Below are 19673 nucleotides of genomic sequence, written 5' to 3' on the forward strand. Positions count from 1 at the left end.
TTAAAATACTATACATTTTCATGGATGTGGCATAAGTTCACTGAGTGCTATTGCTGCAAGCATATGAGTTGGTTGTCGAAAGTGGACAGGTGTAACATGATTGAATGTTGCAGCAGCTGAACATATGGCTGCTGGTGTTGGGGCAATGTTAGGAAGGAATGAGGAGGAGGAGGATGCAGTCTCTTCCTTTCTGTCATCGATGCCTTGACACCTGGGAAAATAATGTATTTCAATGCAACCAATAGTTATTATTGTCATAATTTTGTCTTATACACAATCATACTGGAGTCATGGGATATAGTGGTGCCAACCCCATACAAACTCACATGTCTCTTACTTTATCTGTTATTCAAAAGAAACCAAACACTATCGTAAAAACTTGATATCTATTTGAATTTGCCATTACTGGCAAAATTGTTGTTTTGGAAGTCGTATTTGACAAGATCCTACTGTACAATATTATCAGACCACAGAGAATGTTCTTACTTAATGGGGATGCTGTGTGCAATGACGGCCTGCGCTGTGGACTTGGTAAGAGACTTTGCTGCCCTCACTGACTCTGCAAGAAGGCTTTTCCTTGCCCTGAATTAACATTAAGAGAAACAATCACTTTATGTAAACTCAATAAAAATTTATATAATAAAACAATATATCATAATATAGAACCAACCACACAGAGTTCAGGCAATGAATAACTGAATACAAATTGTGTATGGACAACCTCAGAGCCTGAAGGGTGGAGGGCATGATGGCATGGTCAAAGCGACGCACATGAGTCTGCAGAGTCTCCATTGCCTGGAAAGAGCTGCCACACGTGCACATGAGATCAATGCCACACCCCCGGCGGTGCTGGGCAAGATGCGCTACAGTGCTGAATGCATGGCCACACTCACACAGGTGATCCCGAACAGCATGGACCTTCAGGTAATGCTGCAACCATAAATGAATGACAGACATAACATCCCAGCAAAACTAAACTCATCTTTTATGAAATGCATTCGTTAGTAACTCATGTAAAACACGATATATGAAGGAATTTGATGGATTGATTTCCTATTCTGCTCATCTAAATGAGTGTTCACAATATTTCGACAGTAACTACAAAGGCTCCATCAGTCCAATTGTGCTAAATTACCTGTTTTAAGTATTTGAGCTTTGAAAAGTGCTTTCCATTACTGCCAAAACTAACATGATAACTACAAGCTGTTTCTGGACAGTGATACCACACATCTGAGGTGGTGGCTGGACCACACTCATCCTCTTTGTGGTGCACCTGACAAAGAAGACAAAGAGCACATTATTGATTTTTTTTTTTTCACAATCAGACTCCATGTGTGCAGTTATGTTAATGAGTTGTACATATTGTAAACTTTACACATTTATGTATGAGGGCATGGACAAAAAAGTTATGGAAACTAAAGCTTAAATGTGTACCTGCTTAAGGTGCAACCTCAGGGCAGAAGAATTGGCAAAGGTACGAGAGCATCCCTCTGGGCAGCTGATGTTGACTGTGATGGAGGATAAACTGCTCACATGTGGGGTAATGTGCTGCACCTCCTCAAATGCCATGCTCTGTATAAAAAAAAAAAAAAAAATAAAATAAAATAAAAAAAATAAATAAATAAATAAATAAATAAATAAATAAATAAATAAAATAAATAAATAAATAAAATAAAGCAATGTCAATTCAACATTGAAAAGATAGCTGGCATTTTGTTTTAATAGATATTTACCAAACTTCCTACCAATTCAGTGGTTGAAAGGATATAGTCTCTCATATATTCACATATTTTGTTGTTTATGATAAATACGAGTGATACAATTTACCATGAACCATTGTGGCTGTCAAGGCTAAACTGCTTATTTTTCCTAGTTTTTCAGTGTATTGTGAAGACATAACCTTGATTTCTCTTGAGTTTTGATGTGTTTGCTATTAATCTGAGTTTTTATTTCAGAAATCACTAGTTTTTTGTGCGGTGGATGGGAAAGGGAAATTAGTAATACCTGCAGGGAATAGTTACTGCAGCAGATGAATTAAAACGAGAAGTTATATCTAGCCCTTGTGTTGATACTCTAAAAAATTAGTATGACACAATGGAAAAACACACTGAGAAGAGGCACCCTATGAGCAAAGCTCCCAAGCCTCTTTACTATCACTAGGTAAGCATCACTAGGTAAGCAAACACAACAAAACATAACAGAAATAAACAGTTTTGTACCGTAATGCCATGAAATGGTAGTCCCCCTTCCCCAGTTGCCTCACAGTCCCTCCCCCCTCCCTGTTTTCCAGACACAGTCTAGACACATGTCCGTATCACCTGAATATTTGTCGATGTCTTTAGTGATCTCAATTTTAGTATTTACTAAATTTTGCTCACCAAAATAATTAGTTTCAGTGATTGTTTGCCTCCCTACCTCCCAGCTTTGCTCTCGACCCAATTTGGTAAATATGGAGAATCACTCGCTCCTCCAATATTGCTCCCACGGCATTACTAGCCTTTCCAAGCTATCACATACTGTTGTGTTACTCTAGTTTTGCCGGCGCCGGGGATCAAACCCGCGACCAGCGAGACGGGAGAGCCACTCCTTAAGCAGTCGTCCAAAGAGGTACCCCCCTTGCAGAGTGAGTTATGGGAGGCTCGCCCATCAGGCAAGTCGGCACTACAGTACACCAGTGAGGTGGGTGCAATTATGGATAATTACTTCTAGTTGCTTGTTGCTTGTTGCATGCCAGATAGCAGTGATGTTGGCCCCAAGACACCTGTTAAAATAAAATTAGTCTTGTTACGTGTAGTGTGTCAGGATAGCAGTGATGTAGGCTCCAAGACACCTGTTAAAATAAAATTAGTCTTGTTACGTGTAGCGTGTCAGGATAGCAGTGATGTTGGCTCCAAGACACCTGTTAAAATAAAATAAGTCTTTCCCTTCACATTATTTCTGCTAGGTAAATAAGTTGTCACTCGGTGAAGAAAGCGACTTCGTGCACTTAATTTTTTACAGAGCTGCTCGATGAATAGCATACTACTTACATGTTGTCTACTGCTACTTTTTACTTACTCAGAATGTTGTTGTTCTCAGAATGCAAGAAGTCTTCTTCTTCTTCTTCTTGGGTGTTATTATGGGGCTATTTAGGCTTTGGGGCCACAGCCTCTAGAGCCCCTTCAGTGGTTAGCCTTCTTCTTCTTCTTCTTGGGTGTACCGTGTATTATGGGGCTAGTTAGGCTCTCTTGCTCTTGCTCTTGCTGTACAGGTGACCCGTTGGAGAGTCAGCAAGGGGCCGTATTTTAAGACACCATCGCTTCTCACATCAACTATTTCTAAAGGTCAAAGAGGGGATCAATCGTGTTTTCATGGGTGTTTTTAAGGTTCATGGCACAGAAGAAGGGTCAAACTACTACCAGGGTCCTGAAACTACCCCTGGAAAGGCCTACACCTAGAGCCTACGAAAGCCATGTCAAATATGTGAACTTAGGCGACGAAATGTTTTAAAATACGACCCTTAATATCGGCACAAGCTGTAAAAAATAAAGAAAAGACAAGCAGTATCCATTACAATCTTCTCATTCCCTATTTCTTACACACCCAATCTTTTCCAGAAAACTCCTCATGGCGTCTATCGCGATGACCTGTTTGTGTTACACCTGCTAATTGATGTGTACGCCCAGGTATATGTGTGAAGAGCTAGACAGTATTTAGGTTTGTGTCGTGGAGTTTGTAAATCCCGGGGCAAATCTTAAAGTGGAGAGAAGAAGCGATGAGAGAATTATTGAAGCCATGAAGAGTTTTCTGGAAAAGATGTCGTGTGCAAGAAATAGGGTATTGGAAGATCTGTAATGGATACTGCTTGTTTTGTTTTTATTTTTACAGGTTGTGCCGATATGATATGTTTTGTTTTCTTTTCACAGGAGCTGCCGCTACAAAGGCCTGGCTGGGGAGAAATCCCGAGCCACCTGTGACATCAAGATCAAGATCAAGCCTGACTCTCCAACGGGTCACCTGTACAGCAAGAGCAAGAGCATGAACAAAACGGAACAGGTCAAAAGAAGAAGAAGAAGAAGCCAAGACCATGACCAAGACCAGCTGGTGACCTGTTAAGAGAACGCCACGAGTGTAGCACAAGTGTTCATGTATCTCAGCCCTGTCCTCGGGAAATAACCCTTGACGTGAGTTGGTTAATTATAATTATGGCGTATTTAACTTGGGATAATTATTGCATCTCACTTTAGGGGCGGACATTTTTATTACATTGGTGTTATTAGATAGGCTTCATTGGATAGATTTTAAGGCTTCATTGGATAGGTTTTATTAGGCTTTATTAGATTGGCTTTATTAGATAGGCCTTATTAGATAGGCTGTATTAGATAGGCTTTAATAGATAGGCCTTATTAGATAGGCTTCATTAGATAGGCTTCATTAGATAGGCTTTATTAGATAGGCTTTATTAGATAAGTTTTGTTTGATAAACTTTATTGGATAGGTATTACTAGATAGACTATTAGATAAGTTATTAATGTGCTCTATATAATTACCGTTTTCTTTACTACTTAATTGTTGGTGTGTATATATGAGATTGAGCAATTATGTGGTGATGTGTTCCTGTATTAGTGGCTATTGGCTATTTCAAAGTCAACAGGCTGTGGCTCATTCATGGCTGTTGGCTATTTCAAAGTCAACAAAGTACTATCCTTTGGGGCCTTGCTACTATTTTTTGGCTATTGGTTACTATTTCAGAGTACTATTCTTAGAGCCAGTGTTATTATTTCATGGCTATTAGTAACTATTTGAAGATTCACAGGTTACTATCCTCAGGGGCAGTGTTACTAGTTCATGGCTTTTAGTAACTATTTAAAGGTCCATAGGTTACTATCCCTAGGGGCAGTGTTACTATTTCTTGGCTATTAGTTACTATTTAAAGGTCCATAGGCTACTATCCTCAGTGGTAATGTTGCTATTTGATTAAGTGGCTGCTAGTTACTATTTGAAGGTCAACAGGTTAGTATCCTTTGTAGCACTTTTACTGTTACACCACCCGCCCTCTTCCGAGTGGCCACACTCTACCTGGGCAGGCAGCCTTGCACACCAACACACCAGCATTGGCTGTGAAAAGCACACCAGGACAGCATGGTAGAGACGGCAACACTACAGCACATCTACACTCCAGGCAGGCAGATAGGAAGACACTTAAATGCCAGAGGTTGGGTTTTCTCATTTCAATAACCCCAGTGTATGCGTCAGGTTCAGTGTAAGCACACGCACACCTTCATACAAACACACATGAAAACACGCACATTTCTATCATTTGTATTATTATAACCCTTTCATCAGGTGGATTTTAATGTGCTAATTACTGTTTTCAATACAAATTGCTCACAAAGTGCATATATTATTATTATTATTATTATTATTATTATTATTATTATTATTATTATTGCTGTTGTTATTGAGATCCATAAAAGGACACCAAAGGAAGATAAGAAAAATTGATATAGACTCAAACAGAGTTCCCCAATGAGCAAACATAGATATGACAAATAAGAGAGACAGTGACAGTAAAATAAGGAGAAGAATGAAAAAAGGAGGGGACCGAAATGCCTAATAAGTTACCTTTTAGCTGACTGTCCTGGACTGAGTAAAGATCCGAGGCCTGCAATCATTCGGCATAATTCAGATCTCAGAGGCATTTAGTCTAGCTTATAAGTGGCTGGCTGAAATGTTTTGTTTATTGTAGATATAAAGAAGAATGAGGTAGGTGCAGCCTTTTTTGGAAGTTACTGCTGATTGGCAACAAGAATAATATATAATGTAATATAGTGTGGTCTTTATACAGCTGTCTATCCCCTACATGGTCAAGGTGATATTGGGGGCATATGTTGAGTGGTGTCTTAACCTGGTAGCAGCGGGGATCATGTTTCTTAATGGTCCCTCTAAGTGAGAAAAATGAGAAAAAATCATCACTCACACAAACCATTTCATAATACATATCAACGCATTTGTGATCAGTTTATGTATCATCTATTTTGGGGGGCTTATATCATGGCACAAATTTGGCCCATCGCTGCTACATGGTAAAGCCACAAATTTGGCCCATCGCTGCTACCAGGTTAAAGAGCGTTATGAGGCTCAGTCTGTGAAGGGGACACCGGTGAATACATTGGTTATGGACTTTGATTCTGGGAGGCATCTTGAGAAATTTACTGAATTACTGTGAGCATCGCAAAGCAGAGCACTCACTAAAACCTTCACAAATGGTAACTATGTTGTGTAAACTGTACTATGCTAAAATTATTGTACAGATCGGTGTGGAGCAGTAATTGTTGAGAACTTCCGAGATAATTACAAAACAAAAAAATGTGTTGGTCAGTGAAGCACTTGTTAATATAATCAATACAGAGTTGCCAAACTAATTGCCTCACTTAATTAAGTAATTATTTTTATTTTCACTTTTCTTTCTTTTCATATCACGAGCTGGACTCGTCATCGCCAGCAAGTACCCTCCTGATTAGAGCAAGGCTCGATAGTCAATCTCTGGGTACTGCTGTGTGTGTGTGTGTGTGTGTGTGTGTGTGTGTGTGTGTGTGTGTGTGTGATGACTTATATAAAATTATATAGTGTTTGTACTAACCATCATGTGAAAATTTGGTTTCTTTCATTCAAGTGTTTTCACACTGCCTGTATTCATGACTAGGTTAAAGGCAAAGTTAAAATTAGGGGCATTTTATTTATCTATTTATTTATTTTATTATTTATAGATTTTTTTTTATTGAAAGTTTTTATACAGTATGGAAGAGAAGCCTATCCTCCCTTCCCCTCTCACTCAAATGCCTTCAACAAGCCCTGGGGTCTGCAGGGAACCTTTCCTAAAGTACCGTAATACTAACATGTTTTAATGTAACCCAGTAGCTGGTGCGATTGCAGAGAGAGAGAGAGAGAGAGAGAGAGAGAGAGAGAGAGAGAGAGAGAGAGAGAGAGAGAGAGAGAGAGAGAGAGAGAGAGAGAGAGAGAGAGAGAGAGAGAGAGAGAGAGAGAGAGAGAGAGAGAGAGAGTCCTACTTAACACCTTTTCATGGCCATCACTCCATTTGTAAACAAATGTGAGCTTCAAGTTTCATATTCAGTAGTGTTACAGATTTTGATGAAGAAAGGTCTTGTGAAAAGGGAAGTACCTCTCTTGAACTCTTTATTGAAAAGTATTTGTGCATTTGTAGTCTTAATGATCTAACTTGTGATCAGTACTATTTTTTAGTCATGTACTAATTCATTTGTACCTGATAATGCAAATATATTTTTGTTATTGCATGCAATGGCCTCTGAGTTGTTTTCCTGTCTGTATATTTCAGTACATGATAGCATGCAGTGGTTTATAGGCTTTCTATTCCTATTATAGTGTGTGTGTGTGTGTGTGTGTGTGTAGTTCACCCACGGCCTGATCACGAGCTGGATTTGTAATCACCAGCAAGTACTCTCCTGAGTAGAACAAGGCTCGTTAGTCGATCTCTGGGTACTGCTGTGTGTGTGTGTGTGTGTGTGTGTGTGTGTGTGTGTGTGTGTGTGTGTGATAACTTATATAGTGTTTGCACTAACCATCATGTGAAAATTTAGTTTCTTTCATGCCACCTGTATTCATGACTAGGTTAAAGGCAAAGTTGAAATTAGGGGCATACACTAAGCTGCAGGTGGTGTCTGTGCTCATCTCCATCTCATTAAACTCATTACCGTGGACACATGGCCAGTGAGGCATCCAGGCTTGTGTGCTGATTGCTACGGGTCACTATTGAACCTGAGCCCATGGATTCATAGCTAGGCAGTGTGACCACTTCACCAAGGGGGTTGGAGATACAGTGGAATTCCTGTTACCTCATATTGAATAGTCTTGAATGTTCAAGTGGTTTGAATTTTATTTAGGATTTTTTTTTTTTAAGTTATAGATGTTTCAAACAGGGATGTGTTTTGCCTGACACAAGCAGTCCCTGTGTATTTTCCACTCAGTCCACTTTGTTCAGCTGTGTGCTGATTCACCTGTTATTACTATCTTTGAAGTGTCCCCCACACAAAGATAAGCAAGCAAACTGCAAACGAGTCATTTTGACTTTGGAGTAGAATTATGTATGTACAGTCATATCAAGGAAAGTGAGTCATTAACACTTCATCATCTACTTTTCCTATCAAAGTACTAAAATCCAAACACTCTTGTTAGTGTAAGTATTAATTAAATGTACACTTTAAGATGCAACAGTAGCTTCATGAAACATAAAACCATAAGCTTGATTAGGAGCTACATCTTGTATTGATGTCTGCATAGAAGTGCAAGTATGATTTGTTGTTCTACCCTACAGGGTTAAAGTTCCACTTGTGACAAATTCTGACCAGTATATCTAAATTCAAAATGAGAGTGTGGGAACTACTGAGCTTGACTTACATTTATGTGTGAATTCATCCTACACATATATAAGTATCTTCCTATAGGTTTCATACATTTGTCTATTGTGGTTGGCCAAATTCAGAAAAGCATATCCACTGAATCTGTCATAATTGCTTCACTATATTAAATTACCATAAGCCTTTCATTAAGAGCTCCCGATATTATAAGATGGTTGACCTGTACCTTCAGAGGTAACAGCTTCCAATCAATGTTAGTATTACATAGAGAAAATTGTTTTTCTAGCATATAAGTAAACTTTCCAGCAGTTTATTATTTTCTGTGAGCAGATTTGAATGTTAGTCTGTATAATGCTGACAGATTCATGTATTTATAAGTTAAAGCTGAGGACTTCCTTTGAAAATTTATATTATCAACAATTGTCATTCCTCATGAACTAATATCCTGTTTGTTTACTCTGTTTGTGTAAATAGAAAATAGTACTGTAAGGCGAGGGAAAATCTCCATGAACACAATTCATTGGTGGCGTGCAGTCCCCGACAATGAAGCACCTTACATTGGATGACGTGATCCATATAACTGGACAGTTTGGGCGCAGCCAGAAAATATACTATTTTGGTATTTCACTCCTGCAGTTCTTCATAGCTCCTCATATGCTGCTTAATGTTTTCACTGGTAGGTATACAGTGCAACACTTTCAGTGGTGTAGTTGCTCCAGCTTGGCAGCAGGTGGTGGTGGGTAAGATTAGAACCCTTATATGAAAAACTCGGTCATTCATTTGCTATACAACTTAGTTGGTTCCGGAGTAGTTTCTGCAGTGTATTTTTTGTATTTTTTGTGTTGATTATTCACCAACTGACAAGACATTAGTTAACATGCAACACATCTTGCTGTATTGCCTGCAGCTATTTTTAGGGGACTTCATTTTTCTTGTTCTGGCTTAAAATTTCATGGAAGCCTTCCCCGGTCATCATTCCTCCACCCTTATCAAGGATTTATTTTACAATGCTAATTTGCGGCATTCTTTATTTGAAGTAGTAGTTTGAAATTTGCTCAAATGAGCATAGCAATGGAAGATTTATGATTGGAAAAAGTAAAATTTCTACAGTAGTTCACAAGGCAGTCAATCATAGAACTGTACTTAGATATGTTGCGTTGAACTTATTTATGAAGATTTTCATTGGTCTTCAAGTACCTACTTATTTACATTGTTACATGTAGGTAAATGTTAACTATTTTTACATGTATTATTAGAAAATTATTACCAGATCATATTATTGTAATATGATTTGGTTTTGTGTAGCAGGTGGATGACTGAGTTTAAGAAACTTGAAATGTCACTTGATTAAAAGTCTCCAGAGAAATGGGTCATGGTTCATCATTACCTTTTGGGAGCTTTATTCTAATGGGCAGCAGTGATTGAGCAGTCCATATATCTGCTTTTCTATGCAAAGAATGCACTTCATGTAGTCATTTAATTTCTCTGATATCTTACTTCACCTCAGTTCTCAATCATCTTAAATTTATTCATGGGAATACTATTTTTTACTCAATTAAAAGTTGACATACTTCTTCCTTTTGTGAATTTGCATACTTTTCCTTTGACTTTCTGCTACTGAGGTAATCTTTTTCCAACCATTCCTTGTGGAGAACTGTGAAAAATTACTTGAGACAATTAACTTTCTCACCTCTATTGTTATGTTTTATCACCCTCTTGATTTAAACTGCCTTTCATTATTGATCGTCTCCATCATTCTCCTTTCAATCACTTGCAATAGTTACAGGTTTGTTGCATAATGAAAGAGGACACCTTTCTCTTGTAAATGTTTACTTTGAAAATATAAAGACAAACAAATTTAAGAAACGTGTGAAAGTGTTCTGTTAGACCTCTTCTTGCACTGTAATTCAAATCCATAAATCAAATTGTTCTCCATTAATAAAAAAAAGAAGTTATTTCAAACATCTGTGTAATCTTACAGGTTTAATAAAGATTGAAAACATAATATAATTTACAGTCAATAATTAGTATTGTCCACCATCATAAAACATAATATTCCATTTAGTAGATGAACTTGTTTATTACATAATATTTAAATGGTCTACATTGTCTTTGTAATAGTTTCCCTCAAATGATAATTTGATATTGTAATTTATCATGTGTTAAAGTACAATGTTGTGACATTACCCACAAGTTTGAGAAAGAGGGGAAAGGAGATTTGGGTGTACTGAGGTGAGTTTATTCCCATCTTTTTTTGTCGATGCCTCATCAGAGAAACTGAGGACGCTTTGGTGCCATATTGCCCAATATGCCCGGTCACAGGGTAAACCCAGCTCACTGAATGAAGGAATCAGGTGCAGGGGCCGTCACTTGGGCTCCATCTTACAGACACTGCTGGTCGGCGTACACATCTGCCCTATTTTTGGTCCACATTACTTTGTATTATGTGTATGTGCACACACATTGCAGTCTCGGCTCATACCAGATCTCGAATCCTTATGATGATGTTCTGGCTTATAGTGATATACTATGCCTTTGTGATCTTTCTCTTTTACTGAAGTGTCTTTTCAGCACTCTTATGCTGTCCCATTTCAGCAGGTGACATTTTTTTGACATGGTGCACCAGGGAACTGATCAGATGGTGGTGTCTGACATTTGCCTGATGCTCCTTGATCCCAGTGGAAACTGCCAGGGGACTGGCTACCAGGATCAAGGAGCACTGAGTGGACGTCAGCCACCTCTACCAAACCAGTATCCTAGTGGACCATGTAGAAAAGAAAGTTCACCTGCCATGGGAGCAAAGTGTATCTCTACAAACCAGGACATCAAGATAAGGACTAGAAATCTGGTGTGGGCCGAGGCTGCAGCGTGTGTATGTGTAGCATATGTAAACAGAGCAAAGCAAATCAAGAAAAGGGCAGACATGAGGGCCACCCAGCAGTGTCCACACGATGGACCAGGAGATGACCTCTGTATGTGATTCCTTCATTCAGTGAGCTGGGTTGCCCCAGTGACTGGCCATATTAGGTATGATGGCACTGAAGCTTCTTCAGTTCCTGTGAGGAAGCTTTGGTAAAACTATTTGTGAAGAAACTCACCTCAGTACACCCATGTCTCCTTTCCCTTCCTCTTAGATTAATAAGGTAGAATTAAAGCAATGATGCTGAACTATTCATTGTACTCTACACACACACACACACACACACACACACACACATATATATATATATATATATATATATATATATATATATATATATATATATATATATATATATATATATATATGTACTACATCATTGGGTTTTGCTAATAGAGTGACTGTATCAAGAGAGGTACTGTGGATAGCATGGACCTTGTTGTAGTTGCACTGTAGTGTTTCATTGGCCAGCACTATTAATGAACTGCACAGATATTTCATTAATTTTTCCCTTCATTCTCTTGCCAGTCGCTAAAATAATGTTTGATAGTTTGCTTCAAATATTTGTAGTGTCTTACAGGATTCAAAACAAAGCAGCATGTTATACACATCTTATTGTAAAGTAACCTTTGGAAATCATGATATCTTAGTGGAGCCATTCAGGGATAATCATACTAATACTGTTTTATGCTGTGCTTAGCATTTACAACCTAAGATTAAGGGCACATCTGTGATTTATGGAATGTGGCTTTAAGGTTGGTATTCTCAGACGCTTCCACCTCCCACATCAAATATTTACAAAGGCCAAAAAGGAGATCAATCGGGTCCTAATGAGTGTTTCTTTTGTTTCACGGTACAGATGAAACGTCAAACTACCACCAAGGTCATTAAACTACTTCTGGGAATGCCGAAAACTCCTACAAAACCCTTGTCTTATATGTGTGCTTGAGCCCCGAAGTGTTTAAGAATATGGCCCTAAGCAAGAGCATGTTTCCAAGCAACCTCTTTGGTCCATCTGCTTGTGGCTTATATGGACCACTTTGCCTTTTTACTGACTGGTTGTTATTTACCCTTCGGCTGGTGCTTCATTTCTTCTCCTTTTCCTTTTCAAACGTATATGGAGAAAATGTTTTGGTTTATGAAATTAATTTTGTAAAGCTTGAAAGTTCTAAATATCAGGAATATTTTCTTTGAGCCACATTATTTATTTGCTTACAAGTTAAATGCTATTGTTTTGATGCACATCATGAAAATTGTTTGTACTAATGCAAAACAAGCTTAATTAACTAATCAATATTTGCATGTTTAGCAATCATCAGATGATATGAGAGCTTGCTCTTTGATATGTGTATATCATTAATAGTGTTTAGTTATATGATTAATGTTTTTAGCTATTATTTTTTCACTAGAATCATTCTTATTTTGTCTTGAGTAATCAAAAGGAATGTAACTTATTTTCATGACTTCAGTGTCATTCCAGGACACATTGGTACATGAAAGCCTGTGAATATCATCATGATAAGTCTTAGTCAATGTATTTTGGATATGATAAAACAATTTCTGAAGTAAAACATGCCTAAAATTCATAAGGTGATTGCAACAGTTAAAAACATCGTGGATTAAAGCTTATCTTGGACTCCTTTGGCAGGGCTGGAGCCAACTTTTCACTGCTCTCCTAAAGATGTCATTCCAAAGCATGGCGCCACTCTCAACAGAAGTGACTCCCTCCTCAACGAGTGCATTGACAATGATGTACAAAAGTGTAGAATTATTTACACGTCGCAGTACAAATCATTTGCATCTGAGGTAACTCAAAGTTTATATTCTGTACTTGTGATCATTTTCTGTTGATGTATTCCTAAGGCATTTGAACTCTCTCCTCAGACCTAATAAACAGGTGAAAACTTGTGTGATAAATCTAAAATGTAAACTGTGTGTGTGAATAGTGTGTGAATTGTGTTATATTTTATCTCCAATGCCCTACCTCCTCAAGAGCAACAGGATCATTGATGACAATAAAATTAATTCTCAGTGGAACCTGATATGCAGCGAGAAGTACAAGGTGGCGCTGGTACAGTCAGTGTGGATGTTTGGGGTGATGACGGGAGCCCTGGTGCTGGGAGGCTTGGCGGACATCATTGGCCGCCTCAGAACACTCATGCTGGCACTCCTGGGCACGATCGCCTTTGAGGGGTTCAGTGCCTTTGCTCCCACCTACACAGTCATGGTAGTCTTTAGGTGGGTTTTACATTTAGGGGCTTCAGTGAGGTTTTCAAAGATTTGAAAACATATTTTCCTTTCCATTTTTTTCATTATATTCATTTGAGAGATTCTGAGTGAGACAGGAATAAGTTGATATATATATATATATATATATATATATATATATATATATATATATATATATATATATATATATATATATATATATATATATATATATATATATATATATATATATATATATATATATATATATATATATATATATATATATATATATATATATATATATATATATATATATATATATATATATATTAGTACAGCATTTGTAAGAGATATGTTCCCCAAAACCTTGCTAATAGCAAGAATGTGAATAATGCCACGGAGTTATGGGTCATGGGCATAAAATGTATTGGTAATGTTACAAAATCACCATGAAATTAGTTTAATGAGATTCCATTGTGAATTTATCTCTCAGATTTTAATAATGATAATGTTACTTGTTTCTTCAAAATGTCAATTCTTCTGAAGAATTCATTAGCGCTTGACAGAAAACATTGGCATACATTGTTGTCTCTGAACAGTTAACCAGTTCAATAAATGTGATAGAGGATGGTGGTGACAGCACATCAGATTTACAATATGAAGGAAAAGATCTGCAAATTATAAAAAAAATGCTGCTTTGCAGGTTTCTTGGTGGTATTTGCTGCTCGCTGATCATTGTGGCCAGCTTTGTCCTCTCCCAGGAGCTCGTTGGGATGGAGTGGCGTAGCTTTTGTGGCATGCTTCTTAGCATGTTCTTTGCTCTGGGTATTGCAGTGTTTTCTGCACTGTCAGCCATTGTGAGTGACTGGAGAACCCTTACCCTCATATGCTCAGTCATGGGCATTGCATTCCTCGTCTTCCCATGGTAAGTTGATGTTGATTTAATGAGTGTTTCATTGCCTTTCATGACACAAGCCAGAAATGAAAAGATGACATTGTATGCAGGAATTGAGGTCACTTATAGTAATGATTATGAAGATATTTCTTTTAACATGTGAGTGGATTTTGCTTAGAATAATATTTTTAGGGGATTAGGTGTTGCATTTATACTCAAGTGTTGTGAGTGAATCAAATCACTAAAAGGCTTTATAACAAAAAAATATTAGCTTGAATAAAAAGGGAAGACCTTTGAATCATTCTCAGTTCAATTTTCGCTATCAAAGACTTTTTTAATTTCATAGTTACATTCCTGAGAGTCCACGGTGGTTGGCCTCACAAGGCAGGAACGATGAAGCCAAAGCAGTGCTGGAGGGAATGGCCATGAAGAATATGACTCTAGATAAGTTGCCAAAGCAGTGGAATCTTCCAAGTGTAGTCAGCAATTTGAGCAAAAAGCAGCCAAAGGGAATCTGTCTTCTATTTAGCCATTCATATGTTGCTCTCATCACCCTCATTTTGATATTTTCTTGGTAAGTTTATCCTTCAGTTGAAATTGCTTTGCACATGTAAAATTTTATAATCGCCATACCAAATTTATTTTTTCTCATGAGATATGACACTCAGCCTGAAATATCTCCAATGATTCCTTTATTCCTCCCACCCTATTAGCATGATTGCCAACCACTGCTAAGACTGGTGCACTGCTCCATTACCTTACAATAATATGCTACAAAATCTCAGTAGTTGCCTTCCACCACCTCTTGCTTTGTACTTTTCTTTACAATTCCACTTCCACACTTCCCATCATGTATGAAGCTCTTTTTACTTTTATTTTGCTCTTTTTTGTCTATATTGCCATTGTCAATTACCTAAGCTGCATGACATTCCATCAGTTTTATGGTAACATAAGTTTGTTTCCTCTCTGGTTTCATTCTCCAACTTGAAAATTATTTGTGTCCATAGCTTTGCAACACCAATACAATTTTTGTACTGGAATCTCTCATCTCTCAGAAACTTAAGCACATCATGTTAATAATAATCCAGCCATATCCAACTTGAATGTCAACTTTAAACTGTAACTTTTCCATTTTATCCTACCTTGGTTGCCCATATCTTGCAGACATTTCTCCCATATTTGTTCCATTACTGTTTTCACCTTCAAATTATCTTGACTTATGACACCTTTAGATTATCTTTTTTGTCTGGTGAATACTGATCTGATGCAGTTCATTTCTTGTAAGTCTGAAAGTAGCAGAAAAGGAGTGAGAATTATTGAAGATTTGCATGTTGTTTTGCTCAGATAAATCCTTTCACAAAATGAATACTAAGTGTTCTAAGTGTTGTTGATAACTTGGAAAACTTTCAGGTTTGTTAACAGTGCAACATACTATGGCCTAACCATGGCTGCTAGTGACCTGGGGGGAAATGTGTATGTGTCAACAGCCCTAAATGGCCTAGTAGAGATACCGTCGGGATTGGTTGCCATGTTCATGATTGACAGGTAAGCATGTTTACAAATAGTGTCCATATATACACATGATGAATTTTCATTAATAAGGGGAACATGTTTCCTCTCTACTATTCTATCTCTTACTCTCAGAATTAAGGTATAAATTATAATTATCAACCTGTTTTATAGTAATACTTAAATTGTCAAAATATACTTTTGCAACATGTTTGTATTACAGATTTAAAATTTTCCACTAAAGCAGAAGGCTCTATTATGCAGAAATTATTCAAATGTGTTTCAGGTTGGGTCGACGCATAACACTGTGTGGCTTTATGTTGTTTGGTGGTGTGGCCTGCCTTTGTATACAGCTGTTACCAGCAAGCCTAGTAACCCTCACCACCCTTTTTGCTCTTCTTGGAAAATTGAGCATATCCAGCAGCTTTGCTGCCATCTATATTTTCAGGCAAGAAACATTTAAGTTTATTTATTAACATACCATAAGGTCAGGTATTGAAGATGCTTAATATTGTTTCTGAAAATAAGGCTTGACACTCTAACATTGAACCAGCGGGTACCCCAATCCTTTTGAAGTCTATCCGCATCTTGGGCCATGACAATGCCATTTATTTTTCCTCTTCAGAAGTGTAAGGAGGAGTGATTTTTTAAATGAAAAACATTCTTTTGTTCAGCAAAGACAATGGAAAGGTGTTACTTTGAAGTCAGTCAAAAAATTACGAGGATCAGCTTCAATAATTTCTTTCATTTCTCTAGTATTCATACTGTGCTTGAACCTTCAAACCACCTAATTTGTGAAAGAAATATGAATGGCTTTGATTAACTTGAAATCAATTAGTGTATAATTAATAACTTGAAATTAACCATTGTATCTTATTTCCTCTAATTATTCCACATTTTAGTGGTGAAATATTTCCAACGATGATCCGGAATTCTGGAATGGGAATTATGTCTGTTGCGGCCAGGATTGGAGGAATGCTGGCACCGTTCATTCTGATGTTGGGAGATGTTGCTCCCAACCTTCAGTTCACTGCACTTGGCCTCCTCACATTCTCCTCAGGCCTATTGAATCTCAAGTTACCAGAAACCTTGGGGCAGCCAATGCCAGAAACAATTGCAGATATTCTTGCCTTTAGGAAAGCAAGTGTAAGTGGACGTTGCATTTTTAGTTAGCATCACATTTGATATATTCTTTCATCTTCAGTTATCTAATTTTCTGTTGAGGCAGTGCAGGGAATTATAAAAAGACCATTGAGAATTCAGACAAGTATCCTAGGAAAAAATTATTACGTGGGGGGCTAAACAAACCCCTGTTGCTCCCTCAAATAATATACATAATTGCAGAGAATTTCAAACTCATTTACAAGCAAAAGGATTCTAAAGGACAGGATACAAAACAAATAATCATGTCAGCATTGAATTAATCTCTCCTACTCCCAAATTACAGTAAAAAGCAACTTTCCATAATTGTTACATACTGAGATAAGTCACCACCTTAAAATTTCCTCTACCCCTTCTCCAGAAGAAAACTTAAAGGAACCTCTCCCAAACTTTCCATCCTGAGTCTACCTTGCCAACACCTAACCCATTTGCCTTGCCTTTTTAGAAAACCGTTCATCATGGTAAATACAACAAACTAGAAACAGAGGACGTAGAGGCAGACAAGGACACCCTGTCACGCTCTCCAAGCCCAAGGAGAACCACAGAAGAGCCAGCAGCTGCCGATGATCTGGCTCCCCTCATAGTGGAAAATACAGAATCAAGGTGGAGCTAGTTAAGATTATTTAATTTCCTTCTAATTCACTACAATTCTTTTTCTTCCTCCTCTTCTTCTTCTTCTTATCATCATTATTATTATTATTATTATTATTATTATTATTATTATTATTATTTATTAATTTTAGAAGCGGTGTTATTTTTGTTTACTTAAAGTATATTTTTTAGGAATTCGTATTCATTTTCAGTTTTGTTGTATAGAAGAAAAATGCAACTGCACATAATGAAATTTTAAAGTTGAAAAGCTGAAAACCAGAGATAATGAAAAGTTGTAGGCCTACATATTAGCATGAATAAGAAATTTTGTTGAACACATTTTATTATAGCAGTGATGTAGCATTCCACAGTTTATAAAAATTAACAAAGTTCTAATCAGTAAAATGTGTTCAATATATTTCTTACTCCTGCTGTTGTTTATAACTTTTATACTGTAAATTTTATTTTCTCACAAATTTACTTACATACCTCAAGAACAATTTCCTGTGGTATTACATATTAATCATGGCAATTGATAATTGTCATCTAGTATGCAAGTATTCAGTTTTTATATTGGCCAATTGATTCCTTTAATTTAGAAGAAGTTAAGGAGAAAAAAGTATTCAGAATGATTCATTTTATAATAATGTAAGCCTTTCACACATGTTTAGATCTGGCATGATGGAGTTGCAACTACTAGCACCTATAGCTTTTTGTTTTGCCTTTTATCTCTGAGCAAAGTGGAGTTTCTGGTTTGGTGACCAACTGTTTATTGAAGGGAGGGGAGGAAGTCTGTTTGACCAAAGAATGGTAGAAGGGAGTCTGGAAGAAGGTATTACTGAAGTTTTCAAATTAGGATAGTTAAATACAATAAAGAAAATGAGAAGGATGGCTGTTGATGGGTGCATGAATGGTTTGCAAACTGTTAATTAGTATTGAAATCCATTTGTTTGGCCAAAAAGCAGTCGAATATAGTAGGGGAGTGAATGCAGCAGGTGAGTGTATTGAAAGTAGTGGTATTTGAAGAGTGAGTGAGTGAGTGAGTGAGTGCTGGTGAGGGTAAAGTGCTGTGGAAGGAGGGAAAGAGCGCTGTGTGGCTATATATATAAATTGTAAGCGATTGTAAGACCTGTCTCTCATCTTGGGTGGAGAAATAAGTGGGTTTACAGTACAGCTTAAATTTTTTCATTTTATTTTTGTACATTCTAGCTAAGTTTTTGACATAAGGACTTCTTTCGAGACATAATATGTGGAAAAATAAACATGTTCTATAAATACTAACTTTTAAGATTTATCCTATGACCATAAGTGAAAACTGTTTACTCTACAAACTCATTGCTTGTTATAGGATCTCATCAGTCTGTTCATATTTAGTCATGCTTTTCCTAACCTCAGTCAATGCAGCTCGTGTTTTAGTGAAGGAATAGGTGTCAGCTCCAAGCAGACCAAGGTAATGAAACTTGTGAATGTGATTTATTGTTTGCATTGCCAGATAACCTTGTTGGGTAATAGTGATGTTACCCTTGAATGTGTTGCATTACCTTTGGAGGTTTTAAGCATATCCCACTGTCCGCACTACGGTTTGGCTTGATGTGATTATTTGTAGGAATGAAAAATTAAGAAGAGATTGAGCTTTAGTGAGATATCTTCATGCTTATGTTATATCCACTATAAACCATTGTCAAGAAAGGTGCAAGCAGTAATGGAGCTTTCTATATGCTGGATATGTTAGAAAAAGTAAATCAGCCCTAGATATGCTTAAAGTGTTTTTGTTTAATATAATTTTTGTTGTATTAGAAAGCTATGATTAATTTGTTACTTAAAATTAACTTAAATGTTTAATTAGTTTTAAAATATTTATGGTAAACATTTGTGTATTTCTATGATTTTTGTTTGTATATATATATATATATATATATATATATATATATATATATATATATATATATATATATATATATATATATATATATATATATATATATATATATATATATATATATCGCAATCA

The 19673-nt window shown here is 36.9% G+C and overlaps 2 protein-coding genes across 4 annotated transcripts; one reads left to right on the forward strand and one right to left on the reverse strand.

Annotated features, from left to right (window-relative positions):
• Nucleotides 1–18: 18 nt before the first annotated feature.
• Nucleotides 19–3217, reverse strand: LOC126994203 (ATM interactor-like). The gene is made up of 6 exons (XM_050853489.1): nt 3058–3217; nt 1435–1572; nt 1136–1273; nt 722–930; nt 487–582; nt 19–211 (listed from the first exon to the last, which is right to left on the reverse strand). The coding sequence occupies exons 2-6, from the start codon at nt 1567–1569 to the stop codon at nt 19–21; spliced, it is 771 nt and encodes a 256-aa protein (XP_050709446.1). The 5' UTR covers nt 1570–1572; nt 3058–3217.
• LOC126994197 (solute carrier family 22 member 15-like) lies at nt 2540–18937 on the forward strand. Of its 3 annotated transcripts, XM_050853476.1 has the most exons (12): nt 2540–2679; nt 3906–4163; nt 6466–6529; nt 8850–9051; nt 12944–13101; nt 13328–13533; nt 14210–14431; nt 14748–14975; nt 15812–15946; nt 16197–16358; nt 16813–17056; nt 17517–18937. In XM_050853476.1, exons 4-12 carry the CDS (start codon nt 8919–8921, stop codon nt 17682–17684), a joined length of 1656 nt encoding a protein of 551 aa, XP_050709433.1. In that variant the 5' UTR covers nt 2540–2679; nt 3906–4163; nt 6466–6529; nt 8850–8918; the 3' UTR covers nt 17685–18937. The 3 variants fall into 3 exon arrangements, with proteins under 3 accessions (XP_050709433.1, XP_050709431.1, XP_050709432.1); XM_050853474.1 differs by lacking the exon at nt 6466–6529; XM_050853475.1 differs by lacking the exons at nt 2540–2679; nt 3906–4163 and having other exon boundaries at nt 4218–6529.
• Nucleotides 18938–19673: the final 736 nt, after the last annotated feature.

The sequence above is a fragment of the Eriocheir sinensis genome, unplaced genomic scaffold (genome assembly GCF_024679095.1).
Source record: "Eriocheir sinensis breed Jianghai 21 unplaced genomic scaffold, ASM2467909v1 Scaffold744, whole genome shotgun sequence".
Lineage (NCBI taxonomy): Eukaryota > Metazoa > Arthropoda > Malacostraca > Decapoda > Varunidae > Eriocheir > Eriocheir sinensis.

Excerpts from the sequence above, each read along its gene's own strand:
- LOC126994203 (XM_050853489.1), bottom strand. The coding sequence starts at position 1,569 with ATGGCATTTGAGGAGGTGCAGCACATTACCCCACATGTGAGCAGTTTA. Across the intron at positions 1,274-1,434 it reads TGAGGTTGCACCTTAAGCAG|GTGCACCACAAAGAGGATGA; the intron begins GTACACATTTAA and ends CTTCTTTGTCAG. Across the intron at positions 931-1,135 it reads AGCTCAAATACTTAAAACAG|CATTACCTGAAGGTCCATGC; the intron begins GTAATTTAGCAC and ends TTATGGTTGCAG.
- LOC126994197 (XM_050853476.1), top strand. The coding sequence starts at position 8,919 with ATGAAGCACCTTACATTGGATGACGTGATCCATATAACTGGACAGTTT. Across the intron at positions 15,947-16,196 it reads GCCATGTTCATGATTGACAG|GTTGGGTCGACGCATAACAC; the intron begins GTAAGCATGTTT and ends AATGTGTTTCAG. Across the intron at positions 16,359-16,812 it reads GCTGCCATCTATATTTTCAG|TGGTGAAATATTTCCAACGA; the intron begins GCAAGAAACATT and ends TCCACATTTTAG.